The sequence below is a fragment of the Sesamum indicum genome, linkage group LG4, assembly GCF_026168435.1.
Source record: "Sesamum indicum cultivar Baizhima isolate 11 linkage group LG4, ASM2616843v1, whole genome shotgun sequence".
NCBI classification, from domain to species: domain Eukaryota; kingdom Viridiplantae; phylum Streptophyta; class Magnoliopsida; order Lamiales; family Pedaliaceae; genus Sesamum; species Sesamum indicum.
In genome coordinates, this window is record NC_142660.1 from 19,766,128 (window position 1) to 19,778,861 (window position 12,734).

General features: G+C 36.4%; 2 protein-coding genes across 2 annotated transcripts; one reads left to right on the forward strand and one right to left on the reverse strand.

The window, feature by feature from the left end:
* Positions 1–1,833: 1,833 nt before the first annotated feature.
* On the reverse strand, positions 1,834–8,556 carry LOC105161103 (PPR superfamily protein). The gene is made up of 6 exons (XM_088879847.1): positions 8,335–8,556; positions 4,860–8,233; positions 4,472–4,758; positions 4,058–4,264; positions 3,886–3,953; positions 1,834–2,851 (listed from the first exon to the last, which is right to left on the reverse strand). The coding sequence occupies exons 1-2, from the start codon at positions 8,495–8,497 to the stop codon at positions 4,941–4,943; spliced, it is 3,456 nt and encodes a 1,151-aa protein (XP_088735973.1). The 5' UTR covers positions 8,498–8,556; the 3' UTR covers positions 1,834–2,851; positions 3,886–3,953; positions 4,058–4,264; positions 4,472–4,758; positions 4,860–4,940.
* LOC148788534 (uncharacterized) lies at positions 2,113–2,966 on the forward strand. Its single transcript, XM_088879848.1, has one exon. It carries the CDS (start codon positions 2,113–2,115, stop codon positions 2,842–2,844), a length of 732 nt encoding a protein of 243 aa, XP_088735974.1. The 3' UTR covers positions 2,845–2,966.
* Positions 8,557–12,734: the final 4,178 nt, after the last annotated feature.

Sequence of the window (12,734 nt, forward strand, 5' to 3'; positions counted from 1 at the left end):
TAGAAAAATGAGTGAGGTTAACACTGATATTCAAAGTGAATATTTCGAGTTTAGATGGTTCTTTTTATAAGTAGGACTAAAGTCAATGTGGATGGGCCACAATTTCTTTTTTTTTTTGGATAAAAATACCTTCAAAATCATCCTCTTTCGTTGCCACATCTTTTGGTTGTGGAAACTAAATTTTATGTACATCGATAGTCTTCAAGTAAGGTTGTAGGATCTTCCACCTTCCAAGATTTTGTTGGGGGCATCCCTCTGCTGGAAGTGCTCCTTTATTGTGAGCACGCGGATAAGGAAGCCTCCAACTTGTGGAACTAATCCATTCAAATAGATCTCTTGGTAACATGAATAGATAGTCTTATGTGGATTCATCACCTAAATCCCTTAGGGCCACCCATTGCTTGGGTCCTTACTCGAATTGGCTTCCCAGCTTGTTTATCTTACGCATTGTATTTCTTTGGGCTTTCTTAGTTTCTTTTTTCATTTTGGGTTGTTTGAGCCTTTTTGGGCCAGTCAATTTTTATAGACATCGACCTAAAACCAACACTATGTCAAGGTGTTGGGTTCTTCTCCAATTAAAGCACCCCAACAACCAAATTAGTGAAGTAATTTATAAGTAATATAGAGAAAATAGATAAGTAAGTGTATATTTCAAAATAATACACGTAAAATGGAAATGAAACATTATTAATAAGTTTAGCCGATAGTAACATACATTAGGCGTTTTTGGATTGTGTCACTTGTCCAACAATCAAGGATTGGAATTATGGGTTATGTGGTGGGTTGGATTGTGTAGTCCCACTCTGAATAAAAAAAGACACGAATCTTCTATCCTATATAAGTGTTTCTTAACTTGTAGGGGTATTTGAGTAATTTTATAATTTTTGCCATATCAGATTCAATATTTTAAAAATAATAATAATAAGTAAATACTTGTAGATTTATTTTTGTTTTGTTTCAAGGGTGTATGCGTGGGACAAAATTTCTAGATTATGGAGTGACATGAAATTCAAAAATCTCATTGAATGGAATAGAAAAGTCATGTGATGGGCATACAGGAGACAGTTGGGTGGCTGGTTTTATAATATTGAGATAAAGCAAGGAGCGTTGGGTTAATTAATAATGGTGTAATTGGGTTGGAGTTCTAGAAACCCTTATTTGATTTTGTTGCCTCTCTTTCTCCACTCTTTCCTTTTCTACTCTTCAACACTACTTTGCACATTCTCTTTGACCTTTTATTTTCTTCTTACTCTTCTTCTAACCACTTTTTATTTATTTATTTAATTAATTATTGTCTATGGAACTTCTAGTAACTCTTAAACAATCCTATTAAATAATTTTAACATTTATATTTTTGAATTATTTGTAAATAATATCTCATCTTTTTTTAAAATGATACTCACTTCGTTTTAAATTAATAATTTTATTTGAATGTTTCAATATCTATAAATAATGATACCTAATATCTATAACAAATGTTTTTTCAAATTCAAATGATAAAATCAGACGCAAATTTAAGTGAAGAAGTCAGACTCCCATCCGTTGGGCCCAACAAACGCAAATTCAAACCAAGCACACTCGACATAAAATAAGGGTATCAGGCCAATCAACCCAATTTGTCGCTCTACTGACAAGGCAATGTCCATACACAAAGTTTTAACAGTATCGGCCAACAAGACAGCCACATCATCATAAAAGAGTGCCAACAGCCAGCTTAATCTTATTGATGGAAGCAACAAGTGACTAACACTTTGATTGACCTCTTGTTATTTGCATACCTTATTTTTTAAAATTATAAACATTCAAAGAATTTTAAAAATTATCAAAAATTACTTAGAAAATAAATAAATTATGCATATATATTGAATTGCAAGTAAATAAAATATTTTGTCAATATTTCATTTGTAATTTGTCAACTTTTGATTACCACTGCCCTCTAGAAGACTAGAAGACGTAGCAACAAAGAAAGAACACCCGCCACCCCCACCCCACTTGATATATATATATGTTGTGAGGTGTATCTATAGACTGCACCCTCTCATAGTCCCCCAACAATTCACGCACTTCAGCCCCTCATTTCACTTACATTTCTCTCTCCCACTTCATATCACCATGAAAGAGATCACACTACAAAATTATGCTTTCGACTCATTCCCAGAAGCAGAAGAAGAAGATGAAGCTGATGCACTCTCTTTCTGCAATCTCCCCATCGCAGAAGATAACTACTCCGCCTCCACCTTCCACAGCCCCTGCGCGACTCCCGATCATCTCTTTGAGTTCTTCACCACCCATCCCTCCCCCCACTCCTTCCACAACGACATCATCTTCTGCGGCAACATCTTCCATGAAGATGATCCTCCGCTACTGGATGAAGATCAGCTCAATGAGTATCAAAAGAGAGACTACTTCGCTACCATCAGATCCCAATCCCTTCACAAGCCCTCCTTTAATTCCGATTCCGACAACCGGCGTCTCTCGGTCTCGACCCGGTTCTCCGGCGATCTCACTCGCCCCAAGTCCACCGCCGGGGACCTGGATTACCACGTCCAGAGGGTGAACATCACTTCTCTGACCTCCATGTCGGCGAAATCGAGGAGGAGGATGTTCATGTTCGGGCCGGTGAAGTTCAAGCCCGAGATGGAGCTGAGCGCCATCAAGCAGAGGCAGGCGCGGCGAGCCTCAACGGAGAAGGCGGCGGGGAACGGTGGAGGGACGACTCCGAGGGGGGTGGTTCGGTCCAGCTTGAGGGGGAGGTCACACCTGACGAGCATGCTGGCGAGGTCTTTCGGTTGCATCCCAGTGGCGGGCGGCGGCGTCGAGAGGTGGATTGGTGTGGCCAATTAGCAGAAGTCTTTTGATGGGTTGTAAATAGAAGAATATTAATATTTGTCTTACCGTTCAAAGTACTATAATCATTTATTTATTTAATTTAATGAAAAAAGTCTACGTTTGATTTCTTTATTTAATTTTTTTTTGGCAAAGAGAATGCACATAAAAAATTTATATTTAATTAGAAAGAATAAATAAATAAAAATTAAAAATTAAATACAAATTAACGTCGTTAGAGACTTTATTTTGTTTCCGTCCAAAAGAGGAACATATAAAAAATATTGAGAAGGTCAAACATGACTTTTGAATGCTAAAGTAATTTTATTTATTCTTTCCTCTTTTTTCTAATGCTGACAAACTTTTTGCATAACATTAATTGAAGTCATATTATTAATTTTTTTTTCTGAGAAAATCTAAAAAAAAATATTCTGTTATTCAAATTACACCAGAAAAATAAATTTAAATGTCAACTTGAAATTCAAATGAATATATTTTTTTCTATTGTGATATTTCTATAAAAAAACTAAACCCATTAAAATTATTTAAATTTAATTTCTATATCAATTGTTTTCATTATTTTAACTAGTCATATTTAATAATGTTAATTTGTATTATCAGAAAACTTATTTTTCTATATTTTCTAAGAAACATATTAGAATAATTTCTTTTTCAATTTACATTAGAAAAATAAATTAAGATGGTACTGCAAATTATGTCAATATAATTTTCAAGTGCGATATAAATTTTCTTCTAGATTTAAAAGTTATTCACTAAAAAACAGACTTGCGAAATAGTTTTGAATACATTAATTCTAAGTATGTAATTTAAAATATTTAAAATAAAATTTACCCAATAAGTAAATAAGCCAAACCATCTTTGAAGATAAATAAACTGGACAAAGATACACACACATATGACTGCATGAGACCATCATCAATTATGACTCTTCTGAGAATGTGAAGTCTCAATTCCATGTGAAAGGTGCAAAAAAGTTAAACATCAGGAATTTACTGCTACACTACAACAGCTAATCTTGAAGAAAATTTGATCATGTACCTTAGATTCTTCTACTTGTCAACAAACTCATCCAAAACTTGTCAGGTTCAAGAAAATGAAGCAAAGCCCTGCAATTGCCATACTACATAAACACACATCCACCACTTTCATCCCACAAAAACTAACATTTAAGCACATTATGAGGAAATCCTTGTTAAGTATGAGGATTTACCTTGTTCCCACCGGTGAATCCAGTGTTAGTTTTAACGATTGTACCTCCTATAAGTTTGCAATGTATCTTTGCTCTGATGTGATCCCAAAATGGTACCCTGGATGTACTCAAATTTGTACTTACAATTTTTCATCATTTCTTCTAGTGCGTAGGGGCATGGGAACCCCAACAGATTCGGCAATGGCGGATGAGCTAAGGCGGGAGAAGCTAGAATGAGGCAAAAAGATGAAAGTCACCTTTACAAAAACCTTTCAATTTCTTGGTTCTTTTAGTATTATAATTTAATTTACATAATTAATGTATTAAAGGAATAATAGTATAACGGTAATTTAGGAATATCAAAAAAAGAAAGAAACCTATTCATGCTTTTAGAGATATATAGATTGCACTGATAAAATAGAAACCTGATCATACCTCATTTGCTGCAGGCTATTTTCGAATCAGGTGCCTCCTGACAGGGCTGCACGTTTTGCTTGTCCTTCAGCTTCAGCTTGCTACTCTTCTCCCTCTCTCTCTCTCTCTCTCTATATATATATATATATATATATATTATATCTGTGTGTGAGCGCACCTGCCTGCGTGTTGAGATCCATCCAGTAGATTCGCAGGAATCAAAGTTTCCCACTCACAGAACCGCAGTAAACGGATACACTGTTCAACCTCCAACGTACAATCATAGCCTACTGGGGCCCTGTGTTGAACTGAATGAACAGTAAATGGTCAAATAAAGTTGCACATACATGAAGCGCGAAGGTAAACAACAAGAGATGTATTTGAAAGAGCCAACAGCTTCAACTCTCACCTGTAACATATCCAGAATCCAGCATAAACAAACAGGTCGAGAGCCTGCAAAATCAGCGTAAGCAATCAAGAAAGGCCATTTCTAACAAGTTTGACTGGTGTGTTTTATTTTTTTGTTGCCACCGGTCTTTGTTTTGTGCCTTAAGAGGTCTATATTCACCATGGCATCAGACAATCTTCTGTGCCAATCTTGGCCGGTTGAATTCTGACTAACAAATCCTCTCTCCTCTAAGTCCACCAAAATGCTTTCTCCATTTACAGAATTATTCTCAGAACATATCGCATTAACTAGAACAGAAAACGTGGTGATATTGGGGCAGATGCCCCTCAGCTTCATCTCCTCATACAATGTAAAAGCACGGGCAGTGTCACCGGTTCGACAGAGGCCAGTTATAAGAACGTTGTAAGTCACAACATCAGGCTTAGCTCCATGACATTCCATCAAGAGTTTACAATTCAGTGCCTCAGAAAGTTTAGATTCTTTGCAGAATCCATGAATTACAGTCGTGAAAGTTGGATTTGTTGGAACAAGTTGGCTCCTCAGCATGCAATTAAGAAGAAGAAACCCTTCCTCTGTCTTCCCACACTGTACAAGCCCTCTAACCATTGCGCTCTCAGCCGCACAGCGTGAGCTAATGCCGATTCCCTCCATCTCATCTTTTAGCTTAAGGGCTCCTCGGAAATCTCCAGATTTACACATACTTGTTACCAAACTGCTGTATTGTCTCTCAGTAGGAATAATACCATTTTCCAGCATCTTATGAAGGAAAATGTGGGATTCTTGAAATGAAGATATTCTTTTAAGCCCATTAAAAATAGAACAAAAAGTGTCGTCATTAGGTAAAATTCCAATGGACTTCATGATATTCAGCAAATCAAAGGCAGTTGACATGTCTCCTCTCTCACTATACATGGTTATTAGCATATTAAATGTCAACCGATCTGGACGAGCCCCCTCTATGATCATCATTTTCAGAAACTTAGCTCCAATATCCAGCATCCCAGATTTACATAGACCAAGAATTAGAGAATGGCATGTAAATTTATCCGGAACAAAACCTTTCTTCAAGATCATTTTATATAATGCAAAAGACCCAGAAATATTCCGTCGCGCCGATTGCCCATGTAAGAGAATATTATATGTAACCAAACTAGGGGATAAACTTTTCTTTTCCATCATTGACAGGATATTATTCAACTTATCCTGTTGTCCCATTCTCGAGTATGCATCCATAACTGCATTAACTGCAGCTATATCAGGATTTAGACCACGCTTGATCATATCATCAAAGATGTATATCCCAGCTTGTGCTTGGCCGATCTTGACGAGCCCGTTGATAACACTAGTGTACATATACTGGTTTGGAGAAATGGTACCTCTTTGAAGTCCCCGTTCTAACAGAAGAATTGCAGTAGCAACCCTTCCAGCTCTACACAAACCAGCAATCAGACAACCGTATGTATAACTATCAGGAAAGACACTTGTTTGAACCATCTCAGCTAGAAGGCTTAGAGCTAACTTGAAATCGCCACGATCACATATCTCAGACAATATTGTGTTGTAGACAACCATATCAATAGCACAAGGAATCTTCCGAAGTTTACCGAAGAAGATCATAGCCTCCTTGAGATTTCTTCCTTTGCACAATCCTTTCAATAGACTTCCGTATGTGTAGAAGCTAGGCTTACAACCAAACTTAACCATTTCATCAAACAACTCAAATGCTTTTAAGCCATCTCCTACATTACCATAGCCACTAATAACAGCATCAAAAGTAATGGCATTTGGAGTAAGACCAACTCTGCGAATATGATGCATGAAAACTTCTGCCTCTACCACATTTCCACTTTTGCAAAGAGTGGATATTAATAAATTATAAATGAAAAGATCGGGACGATGACCGCTCCGAAGTATCACTGTGTAAACTTTGATCGCTTCCTTTATATCCCCCAGTCTGCATAAATTGTATATTAATGTACAAAATACAATCTTGTTTGGCCTGATTCCAGATCTATATGTTTTAGAAAGTATTTCCTTTGCAGTATTTATCTTTCCAGCTCGACAAAATCCATTAACAAGAGCTGAAAATGTAACAACGTCAGGATTTATTTGATCCTTCAACATTTGGTCAAGTAACTGCACACTTTCTGTTAGTTTCCCACTTCTACATATTCCATCCATCAGCATTGTATACATTGTAGAATTAACATCCACCCCTTCCAGCTCTATCCTCGCCAGTAGATTTTTTGCAGAACCTATCTTTCCATGCTTGCAGAGTCCGTTCAAAAGAGTTCCATAAGTAACCTCATTGGGTCTCAATCCATTTGCTTCCATTTTATTCAGAAGCTCAAAGGCTCCCACAAAATTGCCTGCTTGACACTGTCCATCAATCAGTGTATTATAAGTGATACGATTTGGTGAAATATTGACCTTACACATCTCATCATAAAGTTTCTCAGCAACTGCAATCTTCCCCTCTTTAACAAATCCATTTATGAGAGTATTATAAGTGACTTCATTTGGGACGACCATCCTCTTCCCCATCTTTTTCAAGAGTAGATACCCTTTTGCACTTCTCTTATTCTTACACAAATCATCTACAAGCACATTGTAAGTAAACACGTCTGCTTCAACACCCCTGGAACTCATGTGATCCAACAGCTGAATCGCTTCTTTATACCTACCCTTCTTGCAGTACCAATTGAGCACTGTATTATAACTCACCACGGTCGGTGCATAACCACTCTCCTCCATCTTCCTGAGTAAATAACTGGCCTTCTTCAGTTTTCCTTCACCACAAAGTACATTCAACAGTATGTTAAATGTCCCAATATTCGGACAAATACCTTTAGCAAGCATTTCTCCAAAACACAACCATACAGACTCAGCACACTGCACCTTCGTCATTGCTGCTAGGATCATATTACAAGTATACACCGACGGCCTAAACCCCCTTAAACCCATCAAACGAAGAGTCTCTAAGGCATCATTAGTCGCTCCCTTTCTTACATAAACCCTTATTAACAGGTCAAAAACAGCAGGGTTCGAATTACACAGTGGATACGTATCCATAAGAGCATAAAAAACAGAACTTGATCCCAGACCCATTTCGCCTAAATGCTTTAATATCAATTTGGCGCGATCATACATTCTTGCTCTAACGAGAATGTGAGTTGTAATACAGTACAAGTGAGTTATGTGACTAAGCTCCAAACCTGGCTGCTTCACAACCCATTTCAAGAATTTCAAAGCTAACCTTCCATGAACTGGCCTCAATGATGCTGTTTTATATTTCATGCAATTCAACGACTCCCACCTGTCGATTGTCAGAATTGTATACACACTCCTACCCATTTCTTCCCCTGGTAAACAACCTGTAAAAAAAATCCCCACATGAATTTACAGAGAGCAAGCATAAATTCCAGCACAAACGTAAGAAAAACAGTATGTTAACTGAAAAAAGAGAGACAGATACCCTGAGTTCGTGGGTCGACTGAGGCTCTGGTTTCCTCAGCTTTTCTGCAATTTTCTTGAAATTTTCTGGAAATAGAAAAGCGTGGAAGAGCTCTCCTTCTTGATGGCTTCTTGGGTGAAAGATAACATTTTGGAGTTGTTTTAGAACACATTCGCGAGGCCATGGCCGATTGTGCTATGTCTCTTTGTCGGAGCCCCTCATTTTAGTTCTGAGCTTATTTTGAAACTGGGGGTAGAAGAAAAAAGGTGGGGCTTTCTCGTAAACAGGGTATTTTCAATTTCGTCCTTGCACTTTATTTGAAGTCTCAAACTAGCTCTTAATCTTTTCAAAGTTACCAATTCAGTCATTTTCTCTTTTTTCTTTCTTTCAAATAATTGCCCTTTCCTCATTAAAACATCGAGCTATGATCAATTTTTGGGTAAATTATAGTTTATTCTCACATTAGAAAAAAAAATACTATTTCCGACCATATTAACATATATGGTTTAAAACGATGGTAATAACTACTATTAATTATGGTTAAATAAAAAAGAGATATAAAAAATTAATTTTTTCTTCATAAAAAATTATTTACCACGACTAAAAGCCATAATAAAAATATTTGTCCTGACTTCTAGCCACCCTTACAAAACCACGGCCAACAATCATTGTGCGACTGTAGTTAGGAGAGCAAATGAGCCGAGCTCGGCCAAAAATCTAAACTTGACAGCTCCCTTAGTCGAGCTCAAACTCAAAAAAATAGGCTCGCGCTCGCGCTCGCACGAATAGGTGAGAATGCATCGGCAAAAATATAGCCTATGTTTGGATTTGTGTTTTGATCCATTCCTGAGATGGGCCAAAACCAAATTAATGTTTGATTTCATGTTCTACACACCTTTTGTCTAGGTGTGTATTTAGTTTGCTTGAGTTTTAATTCCAAATCATTTTGACAGCTGTATGGGGTTCTTTTTAACGTTGGTTTTCTCTCTCTTTTCTTCAAAATAGTTGCAGCAACCCATCGCGCCCTCTTCTCTACCATTCGCACCGCCACCACTAGAGTCAACGCCGTTGTCGTCTAGCATGTGCGAGAACCAAATCATTTTGGTAGCTATATATTTTTTTTTAACGTTGTCTTTTTTGTCTCTTTTCTTCTGTGAAGTTGCAGCAACTCATCGCGCCCTCTTCTCTGCCGTTCGGGTGGTCGCTGCATTTAGTGGCCGCCGCCACCGGAGTCAACTCGTTGTCGTCTGGCATGCGCGAATCCTTAGATTTATTGCCACTCGCCGTCAGTTGTTGTTGTTGATTTGGAGGTTCAGTCTGTCAGAAGAGAATGCTTGCTGCATTTACGAGTGAAGGCCGTGTCTCCATCGTCGGTCGTCGCACACAGCCGTTAGGGACATGCCACTGGAATGTGGACAGACCGCATGCGCGCCCCCAAATCAGTCAGCTGCTAGATTTTGATTAATCGTGACTCTTTTTTTCATTCTGTAAAATTATGACCTTCTTTTGAATTATTAAGTAATTTTATGGATTTCAACATATTGCTCAACAATACAATGGTGATTGACAAAAATTAGCAATGATTTCGTGAATTGCATATTTGAAGTATTTTCAAAAATTAATGTGTTCTATTGTATTGTACTGTTTTGGTGCACTATAGATAGGATAATAATTGAAGAATTCTTGCAAATGAGTGTTGAAATGTATATCAAATGTAGTGTCTATACACTGCAATATCGGAAGTTTACAATGTCGTCCTATGATTAAATAGCCTTTTAACCTAACTTAACTTTTATATATATATCCATTTATTTATAGCACAATATCATCCTATGATTAAATAAAGTATACTATAATAACAATTTAAATGATAATGACGAGTAATAGTAGTAAATTAGTTTAGTATATACGTATATTCATTCAATAATTAAAATTAACATTTAAATAATTGGGTAGGAAGTGATGTTTTTAAAAATAAAATTTAAAGATATTTTAATTAAAAAAAGTAATTTTTTGGATTTAATACGTAAAATATTATAAATCCAGAAAATAAATATATTTAGACAGAAAATAATAAAAAACTAATTTCACCAATCTTTTCCTTAAGTTCTAATTTTTGTAAATTCAATATAAAATCTCATCTCGTATATCGATTCTTTTTAAAAAAAAAAACAATTTACCTTATCAAATTTAAGATTATGAATTTTTATACTTTTCAATGTTATTATTTATTATTGTCTATAATTTTATAATAATAAAATTATATTGTACTATTGTTTTTTTTTCTAAATATTTTAACTTTTAAGTAATTAAAATCAATATTTATTTTCAGTTTTAAAATTATAGCATTTTATTTTTGAAACTAGTGGCCCCACCAAGTGTATTTTTTACTTTTGTGTCAATAAAGGAAAAAATTTCACCTATCTTACTATTTACCAATACTTTTATTATTATACTTAAATCATATTATTTATTTGGTCATAGAATATACTATGATAAATAAATATATGCTTTTCTAATGAAAAAAAAAAACTATTTTTAGATCTGTGCCAGCAACCTCCCTCCAAAGGGATCTCCACAACTTCTTCATAAATTTCTCCCATTACATACTTGGCCCTTTCATCATCTAAATACTTTAACAATTGGGGCACAATTGTTCTTTTGTATAATTGATCTGCGACCAAGGTGACACGAGTAACTTTAAACTTCATCCGCTTAGCCATTATGGGATCGTCAGGCAAGACTCAATCTTTTAAGTACCTGACGATCTCATATTTCCACTACCTCAACTCTTCTACTATTTGTACCTCCGAAGTTTCCTTGATCGCTACCCTTTCCTTAATTATCATTGTAACCCTTCTATCCTTTATACTCGACATTATAGCCCCGAGCTTTGACAATGCATTCGCTCTATTGTTTTCACATTTTGGAATCTGTTGAATTGCACATCTATTAAATTTTGTCATTGTAGGTTTAGCTTTTTGTTGATATAAAATCATGGACTTCTCTCTAGTTTCTTATTCTCTTTCAATTTGCATCGCCACCAATTGGGAATTAGTATAAACTTCTAAATTCCTTGCTCGTACCTCATAAACCAACTCTAACCCCAATATTAAAGCTTCATACTTAACTTCGTTGTTGGTGGTAGGGAAGGATAGCCTTGTAGCGATCTTGATCTCGATCCCATTTGGACCTTGTATTAATATTCCTGCTCCCTAGTTATTAGCATTAAACAAACCATCTGCATGCAAAATCCAACTCTCTTATTCTTTCGGGGCTTGTTCTCCTACGAGCTCGATCATGAAGTTTGCAAGTACTTGGGCTTTCTCTGTTGTTCTGGCTCGATATTGAATATTGTGTTCCCCTAGCTCCACAGCCACGTCATTAATCTTCCATACGCCTCCAGTCGGGCCATAATGTGTTTGAGAGGGTGGTTTGTCAGCATGATTATTTTTTGCGATTGGAAGTAAGGTCGTAGCTTACGAGCAGTTACAACCAATGCTAAGGTTAATTTTACTATCTCTGCATATCTCTTCTTCGCCCCTTGTAGCATCTTGCTGATGTAATATACAGGAATTTGAACCCTTGAAGCTTCGTGTACTAGGACTGAGCTTACTGCATCTTCAAAAGTAGCTAAATACAAGAATAATGGTTCATTTTATTTCAGATTCAACAATAATGTTGGCGAAGTCAAGTACTTTATCAAATCTTGCAGAGTTTGTTCGCACTCTTCATTCTACTCAAAAATTTTGGTTTTTCTCGATGTTTTAAAGAACAATAAATTTCGATTAGCAGATCGAGAAATAAAGTGAATAAGAGATGCGATCTTAGTCGTGAGTTTCTGCACTTCTTTGATCGTTGTGGTGACTTTAGCTCAATTATTATCTCTATCTTCGTAGAATTTGCCTCTATTCCTCTTTCGCTAGTCAAGTAGCACATTGATGCAAGGCAGTGGGTACGGGTCATTCGGGCAAGCCTTATTAAGATCTGTAAAGTCTTTCCACATTCGCCATTTTCCAGATGCCTTACGTACGACCACCACATTCGACAACCACTCTTTGTACTGCACTTCTGATACATATTCTGCCTTCAAACATTTGCTCACCTCTTCTCCAATGATACGATTTTGTTCAGCACCAAACGATCTCTTTTTTTGTTTAAGGAGTCAGGCCATTGGTTCCATATTCAATTTATGCACGATCACCTCAGGGTCTATCCCTTTAAAATCTGACGGACTCCACGTAAACATATCTACATTTTTTCTCAAGAATTTGATCATCATTGTTTCCAACCTTTCATTCATGCGTGACCCAAACTCGATCGTTTTATCAAGCTCCCCGGCTACTAACTATACTACCTTGTGTTCCTTTGTTAGTTCTAGTAGATCCGTCCTTATCTTTCGAATTTCTGTCTCGATCTCT

Coding starts and splice junctions, on each gene's coding strand:
- LOC105161103 (XM_088879847.1), bottom strand. CDS start 8,497: ATGGCCTCGCGAATGTGTTCTAAAACAACTCCAAAATGTTATCTTTCA. Junction 8,234..8,334: donor AGTCGACCCACGAACTCAGG/GTATCTGTCTCT, acceptor TTTTTTTTACAG/GTTGTTTACCAGGGGAAGAA.
- LOC148788534 (XM_088879848.1), top strand. CDS start 2,113: ATGAAAGAGATCACACTACAAAATTATGCTTTCGACTCATTCCCAGAA.